At 43.5% G+C, this 14,611-nt stretch overlaps 1 protein-coding gene across 2 annotated transcripts in view; it reads right to left on the reverse strand.

Annotated features, from left to right (window-relative positions):
- Nucleotides 1–2,052: 2,052 nt before the first annotated feature.
- Nucleotides 2,053–14,611, reverse strand: part of LOC119436140 (arylsulfatase B-like) — a 37,123-nt gene continuing 24,564 nt past the window's right edge. Inside the window, exons 8-11 of one of the 2 annotated variants that reach the window (XM_037702900.2) lie at nucleotides 9,077–9,213; nucleotides 8,169–8,345; nucleotides 6,157–6,287; nucleotides 2,442–2,734 (exon numbers count right to left, since the gene is read on the reverse strand). In XM_037702900.2, coding sequence (XP_037558828.1) covers nucleotides 2,541–2,734; nucleotides 6,157–6,287; nucleotides 8,169–8,345; nucleotides 9,077–9,213 — 639 coding nt within the window. In that variant the 3' untranslated portion in view covers nucleotides 2,442–2,540. Of the gene's footprint in view, nucleotides 2,735–6,156; nucleotides 6,288–8,168; nucleotides 8,346–9,076; nucleotides 9,214–14,611 lie in introns of both variants that reach the window. The other variant, XM_049655678.1, reaches the window with a different exon arrangement.

A 14,611-nucleotide genomic window follows, 5' to 3' on the forward strand; every position in this document is an offset into this window, starting at 1 on the left:
CTGGCGCTCTTGAAGAATATGCGTGCAGAACAGTTATAGCATATGCTGACGACATCAAGGAGCTGAGATCAAACATTTATGTGCTTCAGAACATTAAGCCAGAATGAGTGGCAAACCCTATCAAACGCTTTCGCCAAATCAATATGAACCATTTCTGTTTGCCCAAAACTTTCTGCATGCTAAGCACTCTAGCGCAGATCGCGCAATGTGTACATTACTCCGAATGGTGTAGCCTCTTACACCACAAGTCTCAGGATGAACTACCACTAATCCAATTACTTCGTGCAGACCGTTAGCTAACACTTTCGCGAAAGTTCTGCAATCCAAATTGCAAAATAATATTGGACGATATCTTTCCACTTTGTAAAGTTTAACCGCATCATTAGTCTACAGTATAAGAACAGAGTGTCCTTCATAGAGCGACAGAAGTAGAGAACCGATCCTGCAAGCGTGTTGATGTACACTCTTACAAAAAATAAAACAAATAATGCACTTAATCGCTGGTAACATTCTGCGGTAAGGCCATCAGCCCTGTAATTTTTCCTTTTGCTAGCCATGAAATGCTTTCGGCTATTTCATTAAGATCAATGTTCTTGTCTATGCATTCAATGTGGTCATGGCTTAGCCTAATGCATAATAGAAACGAATTCCTTAATATCAGAATCGCGAACAAGTGTCTTATGCACTTGAAATAATTGTTTGTAAAGCACAGCAAACGCTTTGGTTATCAAAGCTGGAACACTCACAACAGTACCCCCATTTTCTATGCTGAGGATCTGCTTCGATAATGCACACCGTCGATCGTTCATCTCCAAGCGAGCGACTCCACCGTTGGTCCTCCAAAAAACGATACTTCCTCGCTGTACGTCTCACTGTCCAGCAGTTGCGCCTTAACACCGTGAATATCGTGCATGTACGGTCCTGGATACAAACATTATAGTTCGTATAGCCCATGTAACCATTTACCGAATACTTTGTAAGTTTTCTTCTTTTCCAAGGATATTATAAGCGCTTCCTTAATCGCTATCATTTTAAGCTCCTGTTTAAAGAATTTAGCATTGTGCAAATATCGGCAAGTCCCTGCGATTTGATATGTCAGCTATCAGTTGAGGAGCGCGCTTCAAGAAAGGCCCTTGTGTGAAAGCAGCGAATTGGTAAACTTCCACAATACCCAATACAAATGTCAACTTTTAAAATTGTTTGCCATCACCAGCTGTAATCAGAGAATTGTTACTGAAGAACACAGAATGTACAGTTCACACATAGACATACGAGAGAGCATTTGCTGGCCCACTAATAAGGTCAAGCCTCACATGCTCGGTAAACCCAACGCCCACGGTTGTTTGTTGAATACAACATAAGGTCGTGTTACAATATTATTTTGCATTCAAATAAATATGCAAATAATTTCGCAGTGTCACTGATATCCCGCTATCACTGTAAAATTATCGGGGAAATTGTAACTAGAGAAATAATCTCCGGGGGAAATCGCAAACTAGCTCTGTCACTTTTTCGAAAATAATGTTGAAAATTTTGAGCAGTCGCCATGACACGTAAAAAATGTTTAAGGTTCATAGTGAACAGTATGCAACACTGCTACAAATCTGTTGACTGACTATATCTATTCACATTGTGTTTGGTCACACGGGACTGCATATAGAAATTACCACGAAACTAAAGTTTCCACAGCGTTCTATTGAAATTAAAAGCTTAACCGGTATTACAACATTGTCGCGCATTACCTCAGTCAACGTACAGACGTTACACCTCTCCGTATTCGCACAATGCTGTGAAATTCCTGATTCTAAATTTCAAAAAAAATGATGGGCTTTTACGTGCCAGAACCACAATCTGATAATGAGGGCACGTTATAGTGAGGGACTCCGGAATAAGGTTCATAACCTCGGGTTCTCTATGTGCGCCTAAATCTAAGTCATTGATCTACGTACGCCAGCGTTTTTTTTTTTCTTTTCGCCCCATCACAGTGGAGCAGCCGCGGCCAGAATCGAGCCCGTGACACCAAGCTTATGTCAGCACAATGCCATAGCCACTAAGCTACCAGTGGCGGGCAAATCCCCGATCCTGAAACCCTCTCTTCCAAATCATTATTTGAAATCTCAGACCTGATCTGGCTATTTTAAAGTTCTATTCTGGAAAAAGCTCTTAAATGACATTTACTGAGGCCTAAGAGCAATCCTTTACGGTGTCTCCAGCTACGAAACCAGCATCCGTCCGAGACCACCGTGACATCGGCGAAACCACGGGCTCGTGTTGTCGCACTCGACAAATATATTCAATATTGACAAAAAAAAAAGACTGCTTTCCATTCGACTCACCGATTACTTTACAAAGTATTTTGGCAATGCATGTGGCATGTTATGCGTACGGTAAGCGGTTGCTGCAGAAGCGTTGTGCTGCCAAAACGGCGGATGACATTGTACTTTGCGCCTGCGTCTTTATTGTCATTCTTTGTTGTCGAATCTTCCTTCGATAGCGGTCAGGGCTACTCGTGAAGAAGAGCTGTCGCTTCTCCACGCTCGTCACAGGAGTGGGCCGCGCGGCACGCACCATCCGGGCGTGTACACACCGCCCCACCGCCGAGGGTCGCCGCGCGGATCGTTGCTGGGGTTGTCCTCGGGCACCAGGCGGCGCGCGAGCGTCCGCAGCCGCTTTTCGAGCAGCGCCGCGAGCTCTGGCTGCGACGGCGACAGGTCGTGCCTCTCTTCCGGGTCGCCTGCGTGCACGACGAGGTACGGAGGAGTCAAGGGTGACTGGACGCGAAGTTGGCTAATAAAGTGCGACACGGAGACGCCTAACGACCTATGCAACGAAGGAATGTGTATTGAACAAATGAGAGACCGTGAAGGCCCGCTAGGTGGAGGACGATTCCTGAACGGGAAAATTGGCATCCACCTGCAGTGTAGCACGTTACACGTAGCTACTTAAAAGCAACCCCGTACAACTGCCTCTGAAAGAAAGCGTTATTGTTGAAAAAATGTGATCCTCGTTTGAGGATCCAACCCGGCTTCACCGTCTTTCGGGCTAGTCCTTCCGCCAAATGAATTAATACCAGGCTATCAGACAGCAGGGCTAGAGCGAATTAGTCGACCCGCCGAATCACTTTATAACAGTGATAGCTGAAGGCGAAAGCTTTTTTTTTTTTTTTCAAGCAATGCGAGTCTGAATGGAAATGTCTTAACTGTAGTGAGACGTTATTGTGCGCAATTTTAATAAAATCAATGAACGCAGAAACTACAATGCAGCCCCAGTAGGATTTCAGAAAATGGCCTCCGCATGCGGCGTGCACTGCGCACGCCGGTACCTGTACTCACCTCTACCTTCTCTAGGTATTTATATACACGAACAACTAACCACCCCCCGAGAGCGTTGGCTAACGCCATTCCTGACAATTCTCGTGGATGTCGACAATCCCATGAAAACGCATCGAGGCGCCACGGGCGTACCCGGCAAGTAATAACACGCTCTTCGGACAGCTGCCTGGGCGAACGACTATAAACACTTCAGCGTGTTTTGACTTCGCGAATCTGTTGTGCCCCCTCTCCCTGATAATATTGCACTCTCTCTTTCTATTCAACATTTATCCTCCCTTTTTCCCTCCGCCAGCGCAGGATAACAAACCGGCCATGCGATCTGGTTAACCTCCCTGCTCTTCCCTTTATTCTTCTCTATCTCTCTCCCTCCGTCTTAAGTTGCCTACGGTATCAGGATCACTAAATTTGAGGTCGTCGCGTGTTAACTTTTCTGCGAACATCGTTCGCTCCAACTTTAATAAAACGCACTAACACACACACACAAACAAAGAAAAATTATTGTCTTACTGACATGAGATATATGTATATCATGCTTTCTGTCATTTCAGCGAGTGTCGTACTCTTTAGCAGCATTGTTTAGGAAGAACAGAATGACACGACCCTGGCTTTTGCACCTAAGAGAAGGTTTTAACTGGGATCCAACTCCCCACTTCTTTATTCAATTGTACATGTGAAAGGCAGAAATGCTCTAATTTGGCAACCACTGAACCGATCTGAATGAAAGTCGTTGCCGTCAGCAAAGAAGGCTGAATTCAGTCGACTGCAGTAGGCAGTAAATTGTGATTTAAAGCGAATTGTTTTTACAATATTGCCGAAAACCGGTACGATTAAAAAAATGAAGCAGGGGGTTTACAAATTGGTATCTCTGCACCAAAATTAGATATCGTAGTTCTATAAACTGCATCTGTTACGCATCTGAAGCCAACACACTTTATATATGGTATTACAGTATACATGGAATTCATACAATGTTTCCAAAATATTGTTGAAAATAACACACACTCCCGCGCTCGCGCGCGCGCGCGCGCACTTACACAAACACGCGCACACACACACACACTAAAGTCCTACTCAAAAATTTGTGGTATATTTTAGAGTGGTACATACTACATATATTTTGTCCATAATAGATGTCTCAGTAGGTGCAGCTTTCAGAAATGTGATATTATTGTTATTGCCGAGTTTAGAGTTGTAAACTGGATGGTGCAGTGCGTGCGCGGCGTGTGTGTGCATGTGTGTGTGTGATGTTCAACAATTTTCGTACAAAACGTTTCTTTGAAATGCAACAAAGCTTATCAGTCTCGTTGCAGCGGACGGCGAGTCACTCAACTTCTCCGTTGCCGTGTATTTAAATAGCAGTTCACGAAGTAAACTTGCTCAAGCATCGGCACTTCCACCATTCCTGAAGAACAAGTCACCCAAGCGAAGAACAAAATATGCCGGTGGTGCGGACCTATATATCATCCGACCGTAGAAATGACCTTCTTTTATGTGGCGATTCATCGATCACAAAGGAAATAAGAAGAAAATAGTCATGTGGAACGCAGATAAATGGCGCTGAACTCAAAAGAATAAACGAACTGACGTCAATAAGCTGAAATACGCATAGCAGTTACTTCGCTGATCACTATCAACATTGCCAACATCATTATACACAAGCAAACTTTCCAGTACCGTTTCAGTGGCTACGAAAAACTAAAAGCTCTTCGCATAAAACTACAAGTCAAAGTACTTGCGGTAGCAAGGTCAGGGCTGTGATATTGTAACGATGCCTTTTCTGATATTATTCCTTATCGCACTTCGTCAGTGGTCAGAGCGACCCACGTTATTAATGGGATCAGCCGGCCGGAAACGGTGGACAACAAGAGTGGCATCTAGTCAAACAGAAGGCATCACTACAAAATCGCGGCCAGGTCTTTCTTACACGTGGTGCAGGCGGACGTATGTGCTCTTGCTCAGCAAGCGCCGCTTCAGGTAAAATGCGGCGGGTTAGTGTAGGGACATCTAAAATTGTCTCAGCGAACGAAGGCTGCTGCCTCAGAGATTTCGGTGGACACCTTTCCGATTTCCTGTGCCTCTTTTTCTGCCCGAAATATTTGTTTCATTCTCGCGAAATTGGACATATGACATTTACGAGGCTTCAGACAAGCGCGCGAACCACTGCAAACATTAATTTTATGTTTTTGTTGATTTATATATATATATATATATATATATATATATGTATAAATGAAACTGCTTTTGCGCCACCAAACCTTACATAATTATATAAATGAAAGAATAAAAGGAGCCAAGGGGCTCGATTTTGTTAATCAAGACCACCATAAAGTCAACAGACAAAAAAGCCAAGGAAAGCATCGGGGAAATTATATGTGGTTAAAATTAGAATGTAGAAACTAATCAAGAAAAGGGAAATGAAAGTGGACGAAAAGATAACTTGTTGCCGGCGGGAGCCGAACCCGCAACCTCCGCATTACGCATGTGGATATAATATATATATATATATATATATATATATATATAATAAAGTCTCACGCGCCGTGGTTGCTGATATAGTGGCTCTGGCGTTGCGCTTCTAAAGCCCGAGGTCGCGATGGATCAAATCCCGCCCTCGGCGGCCGCATTTCGCTGCAACCAAAATGCAAAAACGCCCATATAACGTGCATTGGGTGCACGTAAAATAACCCCAGTTGGTCGAAATTAATCCGGATTCCCCCAGTACGGCGTGCCTCATAATTTATATCGTGGTTTTGGCACGTAAAACCCAAATTCCTATTTTTATTTTGCAAGTAGATTCTCAAGCTATACGCCACTGTTTACTTACTACGGACGTTGAAGAGGGCACGCGACATGTTTCTTGAGTCTTCCTTTCCAATTAGATCCTCAAAATCTGGTTCCGGGTACCAGCCGTTCGGATGGCCACCGTCACCTAAAATGAACTTGTAGTCGCCATTTCTGAGCAGAAGCAACGAACAAGACATGCGTGAGCAGTGAAGACATGTGAAGTCCAAAGCGTGCTGGAGCGGAACATCCCTATAGTACAAGTGAAAACATCGTTGCTCGGTGTTTTCGCGCATTTTACTGGCACACAGTTTGGTATATAGTATAGCGCAGCCCTGATTCCTTCGAGTAAAGTCGCCAGCGTCATCCGATAACGTTACGAGCACGATACAAACTAAAGCAGCAAAAATAATCTATATTCCACATTCTGCGCCACCTTGTGCAAACCTGGCTCCCTGGCTGCGCCTTGGTGAAGTTTTCTTTTTTTTAAACGACAGTAAAACGAGACAGGTATCTTACAGATAGGGACAATTCTTTTCACTAACTGTATTTACAATAAAACTTATATATAGAAGAAATACCACTTATAGTATAATGACACTTATTTGTTACAATAATATTGTCATTAATAAGAGGAAGAACAAACACGTCGAGCACGCAAAGAAGCGTTAGTTACACAGATAGCCTTAACGTTATCTATGTCGAAAATTCACAAAAGATAATACCAGCGTGTATATATGCATCATGCAGATGTATGCCGATATAACGCAGCAAAGAAAACCCAGACAAATAAAAAGGCGACCGAAGAGCGCAGTAATATACGCGTACTATAGAGTGGTGGCTAATATTTTGCGTTTCATAAGACTCAATCAACTAACTAGGCTATGCACATTAAACCTCACTCTGCATATTTTCCTTCTTTTTTAAGCCTGTAAACGGACCACTAAAACCGTATAGACACCAAAATTTTGGTTGTATTCTCCTGACTGATCATCCGCTACGATCCATCGCGTAAACAGTTCAGAATAGTCTAATGAGTAAAAATTAATTCCCGACAGAACTCACTAGGTCAGTTTCGTTTCCGGAAACATCTCCAACTGACAGAAACGTGACGACAGAGGGCACGAACGAAGATACTATAAATTGTATAAAATTATACCCGCGGTGACGCTCACGGCGCGCGAAAGTGCATGCCCTGAGGCTTAGAGATAAGACAGAAATGCGCGCTGAAATGTTCTTTGTAAAGGCTGCATAATCTACAACAAAAGTGTCAAGACATTTGTTCCTGCTTTTTCCTTTATGATTCGAGATTATTTTACGTGCTTAGCAATGAAATTTCAATTATTTGAAGCAGGAAAAACGGAAACTGGAAATTCTGTGTCAGAACCCCTTCCACAGCTTGTCAGCACAGTATCCATAGGTATTACAGAAGCGACAGGGCGTGAGGATAATGGAAATTACAGTGAGCACATGCAAAGCTTTATGAGATCAAGGTAAAATTGGGGCAAAACGCAGTCGCTATTGTTAATTCTTAAATGGCTCATCAGGGGTCACGAAAAGTTCCTCACTCAAATATACCCAGCACAGGTCCGTTCTCACAGCACTTCTAAATCTGTCAGTTCTGGGATAACACCTGTAGTATGTTATTCTGCTTAAAGAACCTCACTTGGTTTAAATTCGCTGCAGGTTGTACAGGTAATGCAATATTACGGCACGTATGTACTCCAGGGAGAATCCAACACCCTGATTTAATTCGGTGTTTCTTGTCGGAAATGCCAATGTCGGCTAACATCCAATGTACATAATTACACTAGCAACTCTAACAGGGATCAATGGTAGGCAACAATCAAACAGACAAGCTGGACTGCCCGCCTGAACCAAGATAAATTCTTAAAGGCGTCCGTCCGTTTGACAATAATATCTTGAATAAAATGCACCTAAATAAACGATGCGAACTTGTCCAAATTAAAGGCCAAAATTTTATTTCCAATAGCTCAATTTCTCGACATCTATACATATCCTAATCACTCAAAACAGTTTCGAAGCGGCCCATACCTGATCGCTCCTTCCAAGTGCGCGCGTTTTCGAATGTTGTACACGAATTCCTGGCGCACTTGAGTTGCATCCTCGCTGAGAACCTCCCACTGGTTCACTCCGTCGAGGTTCTCGGGGCCACCTTTTTCGCCGGCCAGGCTCAACAGTGTCGGAAACCAGTCGACCGCGTGCACCACTCTGCGACAAGGGATGCCACCCGGTAATCACAAAAGTCAAAGGTAAGTGCGGTTCGAACACCGTGCTACGTGCGCCGCGAAGCGCGACACTTTTGCGCCACGTGACGTGAAAAACGGTGTCCTGGAGTCTATCTCACCGAGGCTTGCCGGTGACTAAAGCTGGTCAGATTCAGTACGTGTGCCACAAGAGAATTTTAAAACCAGGCTAGTTGATTACGTGAAATGACCGATACCGTAACGATAAGATGAATAAATAACGCATGGGTCAGCTGTGCACACTGAAAAAAAAGAACATCAGTTCTGCCCCACAAGAGGCCCAAGCAGTGACGGCCGTATTTAGCGCAGTAAGTCTCGCAACGTTCCGTACAGTAGAAGTTGCATTAAACATTCGCAGCGGCACGCAAACAATTTTCACTTGACAGTACGTCTGAAGTCGGGCTTTGTACTATGTTATTAGCACACCCGTCGATTACGACTGTAGAGGTAGTTTCGTCCAAAATGTTATAATGACATCTGTGAACATTGCAGGTAGAATCCTGATTCAGCCTGGTTAACTCACTGTCTGCGCCCGGCAAAACAATACAAAAGAAGCCTAGCTATAGATGTAATCCTTTGTTGCTGAATGTGTCCTGTGCTGTGTTAGCCCGCTTCGTTTCTCGAGAACTTGTCAATTTAGTTGGTCATGTCTGCTGTGTACTACTTCAAACGTGTTTCAAAAGAACGCAAACATACTTTCTGTTTGTGTAGCCCGTCTTCTTGAGCAAGGGTCCTGCCACGAAAGCCGGCACTCGGGTACCGCCCTCCCACAGGGTGTTCTTGTTCCCACGCAGCGGCCAGTTGTTCCCGCCTTCAAGAATTTGTCCGCCATTCTGTAAATTGCAGAACTTGTTCTTATATAAGACACGATAGTGAAACGAGGCTGACACACGGACAGCGCGAGGACAGCGCAGCATTTTTGTATTGTTTTTTTTAATGAAACATAAAGTGCTTTCTACATTTTATTTGTCGAAAAACTCCTTAGGTGTTACGATCATATTATTCATGGAATATTTTGTTGCCGTGCACATCTTGCACTGTAGCACATTTATCCTGCACGGTTACTGCTGCTAATTGCTCTATAATAGCTTATGTATACACTAATTATGTGCGCGCTTCATCTGGTAATTTTACAAAATGTGCACACACACAAGAAAAACAAGAAAAACCTGAAGCTGAATTTTTAGCAAATCACATTTTTTACTCTGCAGATTCGCCCATTTTTGTTCACAAAAGTATCCATGGTGCAAACTCTCTTTAAAATCGCATTCAAATACAAACAACATGATTAGAATATAGCGCAAAGCGCAAACAAAACAGTAGCACTTTTATTCTTTCTTACCCTCAGCTGCAGATTCAGTGTAGAAGAAGCAGGGAAAGCAATCTAACAGGAATCGCACAAACATAAGCACACGGAATATATGCACACATAAAGTCTCCCGCGCTTGGGGTCTGCTTTAATGCAGTATCACATGAAAACCGAGCCGTTTCATAAGGGTGGTGTACACGTAATGCAAGACGTTAATACATATTTCTTATTTTATACTACACACATGCACAATAGATATACATATGAACAGCTATACATATTTAATTGCGAGAGGTACGAAGATCAATACCCCGCAGGTGTAATTACAGCATTTGCAATATATACAAGTAGTGATGATGCAGTGCATCGGTTTACAAGTGAGAACTTTGGGTTATCAGTCCTCCCAGTCGTCACGCGAAGCTCAATGGAATGCCACGTCTTTTTATTTTCTGCTTGAGAGTGCGCTTACAACCCACATTCCGATCTGCTCTGCGCGTGAAAACAAAGAGCGCTTGAAAAGGGACGGGGAAGAGCTGTTCTAGAACTGTTGGATTATTGTCATTGCCCTTACTTCGCTGGCGACGTAATCGCGCTGACCTTACATTTCTTTTCAATCTCCTTCACGGTATCCTCACCTGCCCCGAACTCCTCAGTCGTATCATCTTTCGTATTCCGCGCAAGATCACCAGAGAACATAGACCTTTCCATGTTCTTGCCTGTCATCACCAACACTAAACTGTCCACAGAATACTGAGTCTTTATAACGCTTATTTTCATGGTCTCAATATTTTTGATAGCTCGCTGTCATTGATTGTTCTTTTCCGAGCTTTGCGTTGTGTCATAGTTTCAGAGGTTGTTCAACTGCACCTCTCTTCCTTTTTCTTTTGTATTCACCTTGCGCCTTTCTGTATGTACACTCTTCTTTTCAAGATTGTTCTTTTTATTTATTGTTTTTTTTACTTATATTCCCCTGCTGCTTCTTTTTTCTTGTAATATATGCGTGCGTCAGCACTCAAACCTTATTGTTGTTCCTGGGCACGGTAAATAAATTATTTATTGATTGGTAATTAATATTATTATTTTTATTAACAAAAAATATGTAACACGTATTCCGCCTGTATTGACATATTTCATAGTTCATTTATTCTGTCTTGTATAAATGTAGATAATCATGTTGTATGATTGATTCCCTTTTATGCCCGCCCTTCTCGTTTTCTGTTTCCAGGCTATCTCGAATTGTTTTGTCTGCCAGATGCATCTTCCCTGTAGATTTTGTATCGCGTGTTACTTTTTAAGTGCACCAGTACGAACGCTCCGTAGCTGTTCCTGGACACTATAATAAACGTTTGATTGATTCATTGATTGATCGATTGGTTCATTGATTGATTGATTGATTGATTGATTGATATTAATAATTATTATATTGGCATACGCTTCGAAAAGGGGTGGGGCGGCGACAAATATTCACCTAGCCTGCTTGAGGTAATCAGGTATTATATAGATGCTTAGCAGTCTAGCGTATTGATTGCCTCTCCTTGATCTTTCTCTCTTCAATAAAACCTCTATCACTATACTGTACGGTTACGTATGCATGTAACGACTCCTGTTCTATCTATCTCTTGTCTGCTTTTTTTTCCCCACCAATACTCCAAACGTATCTTGCTTATCTCCACTGCTTAACAGTTAATGATTTCATATGCTATGAATCCCAGCGCTTCTTGAAGGTGGACGTTCTCTACGGGTCTTGCTGGGTGAATATCTCACAATTCCATTACGATATGCGGTGTTATTTCCGGACTTGTGCTGCAGCAGACACATGCTTCATTATGTTGCGAATTTTTTCTAAGGTATGTTTTTGTCCTAAGGCAGCCCACTTTGGACTGAAATACAAAAGGCACTGCCCTTTGTGTTATCGTTCAGATTTTCCTCTCTTATTTCTTTCTTGCCGTACTTGTAAATCTTCATGAAAACTTTTATGTTTTCACCTTTTGCATCCAATTTACCGTCTCTATTTCTCCAACTTTCTTTTTAATGTCACCGGGTCAGTTTAATGACTCCGGGTCAGTCAAATTTACATTTTCAATTACCCTGCACTTGGCTGCAAACTTTCTGGACAGTTCCCTCCATTCCATGTTCGCGCTTTTGAGGTGTATATTTTGTGCACTTTAGCCGCCCATTTCTTTTCATCCGTGTTCCTGAGTTTTTCTTCAAAACTAATTTAGCTCTGCGCTTCTCTGACTTCAAAACAGGCCCAACCCATGTCAACCTGCACTGCCTAATTTGTGGTTTTACCGTGGGCCCTAAATGCCACTCGGCCCATTGAGCTTTGGTTAACTTATAACCCCGCCAATTGCTTTCCTTCTGACGTCAGCATCATGTTCCAAAGGAATTTGCCTAATCCAAGTAACGTTTTTCATTTCTCTGACATTGTTCAGTGCTCTAAGTTTTGGATTACAAAGCTCGCTAAAAACAGACATTTCCATGCGAATCATGCGAACGCAGAACGTGTTCCAGCATGGTATGTTGAACCCACCACACTGGGTCATGCGGTGACCCTAAGGTTGGCGCACCGTCTAAGCTGTGTAACAAAATGATATTGGGCATCGTTGCTACTGATGAGAGTCAATCACATTCGACCAGACCCGCCGTGGTTGCCCAGTGGCTATGGTGTTGGGCTGCTGAGCATGAGGTCGCGGGATCGAATCCCGGCCATGGCGGCCGCATTTCGATGGGGCGAAATGCGAAAGCACCCGTGTACTTAGATTTAGGTGCACGTTAAAGAACCCCAGGTGGTCGAAATTATCCCCCACTACGGCGTGCCTCATAATCAGATCGTGTTTTTTTTTCGCGTAAAACCCCATAATTAATTATTTAAATAATACATTCGATACGAGTGGTGGCGTCGAGCAGAGGTAGAATACCCGGCTTCAAATCTGAAGGTCGTAAGTTCGAATCCTACTCCAGTCCACTACATTTTCAGGCATGGAGTGGTGCCTGACACCGGCAAGAAAAAAATATATTGCCGAGAGCTAGTGGGGCTATACTAGTTCAGGTGCAACCAAACTAGGAAGGCCCACTAAACTTCATCAAAGTCACTCCCTCACCGGAACAGGAATTGGCCTCCCTGGTGCAGTATTTGGCCACTACCTCCCTCATGACTCCGACCAAGTTAAGGACCGCACAAAGAGCGATGGAACGAAAAATATTGGTACTAAGGTTAAGAGACAGGAAGAGAGCGGTGTGGATCAAAGAACAAACGGGGATAGCCGATATTCTAGTTGACATTAAGCGGAACAAATGGAGCTGGGCAGGCCATGTAATGCGTAGAATGGATAACCGGTGGACCATTAGAGTTACAGAATGGATACCAAGAGAAGGGAAGCGCAGTCGAGGTCGGCAGCAAACCAGATGGGATGATGAAGTTAGGAAATTTGCAGGCGCGAGTTGGAAGACGCTAGCGCAAGACAGGGGTAATTGGAGATCGCAGGGGGAGGCCTTCGTCCTGCAGTGGACATAAAATATAGGCTGATGATGATGATGACATTCGACCAGACGACGGCAGTCAACTCTCGACAACTCAGTGATCCGCCGTCTGTCGACAACGTCGCTGCCGTCGTCCTACGCGATTGTTTCTGTTCCGACGGGAAGCTTGAAAGCTCGTCGGTGGATGTCCCAGGTGATGTTGATATAACACACACACACACACACGTTAGACACAATATTTACTCGAGAGCGATTCGTATGCGACAACACGATTCGCCATCGCCATGTTTATTCTCGTTCGGACTTTGCCTGAGTGGGCTCACAGCGGCATCACGTGTGACCCAAATCCTTGTGCAACTGGCGCACGCGCTTACCCCGTGACTCTTTTCCGGCTTCCCATGCAGCACAAACACTGTGTTGCGATGTGTTATCATAAGTCGAACGATGCTCCAAGACCAAGCAAGATGGTATCTTCAACTTGGCCGCCGGCAAAAAGTGAATTAAAGAAAAGACAAAGAAGTTACTTCAAGAAGTTAGCCTCATAGTCTAAGCAAAAAAAGAGAAAGTGGTACAACAAAAGCACCAGAATAAAAAACGGCCCACCACGCACACCTCATGTAGAACCCGCCGTGGTTGCTCAGTGGCTATGGTGTTGGGCTGCTGAGCACGAGGTCGCGGGATCGGATCCCGGCCTCGGCGGCCGCATTTCGATCGGGGTGAAATGCGAAAACACCCATGTACTTAAATTTGGGTGCACGTTAAATAACCCCAGGTGGTCGAAATTATTCCGGAGTCCCCCCACTACGGCGTGCCTCATAATCAGATCATGGTTCTGGCACGTAGAGCTCCATAATTTAATTTAAATATTAATCTCATCTAGTGAAGTAGTCGTCACCTCGTGCTTCCTGTCTACACGCATGCGTGCTTTTACATACTTGTTGGTAAAATTCTCGTGTGCTTGATAGTTAACGTTTCAAAGTAAGGAGCATGAATATTCCTTTTCCACTACCTTCTTGTGGAATGTAACACTCATTCGAGGCTCCATACACTGTATCTCTCAAAACATAGCATGCCATGCATACTTCTCTGTTATCGCGTGAAATCTTTACCACTGCGCTCACATTGGATTCAAACCTTTTGAGCATAAACATATTTCGAGCTCCTTCAAATGAAAGGTGGGGTGTTTGCGAAGAAGGCCCAGCGCCTACTATTTTGCTAAGATTCCTTTGCTAATGGTTCCATTGCTAAACATCTGAAAAAAAATCTGTCCTGCTCTGTTATAAATCGGTTGCTGTGGAGAGATTGTGGTCAAGAGTACCTCGGCTACTTCATTTCCCTGTGTTCTGCAGCAAAAGAAAAATCAGAAATAAATTAATAGTAATAAAGATAGCTAAATTAAAAGAATGATTGTAAAGATAAGAAAGGGGATCATAATAAAG

This window comes from Dermacentor silvarum, chromosome 1 (assembly GCF_013339745.2).
Source record: "Dermacentor silvarum isolate Dsil-2018 chromosome 1, BIME_Dsil_1.4, whole genome shotgun sequence".
Lineage (NCBI taxonomy): Eukaryota > Metazoa > Arthropoda > Arachnida > Ixodida > Ixodidae > Dermacentor > Dermacentor silvarum.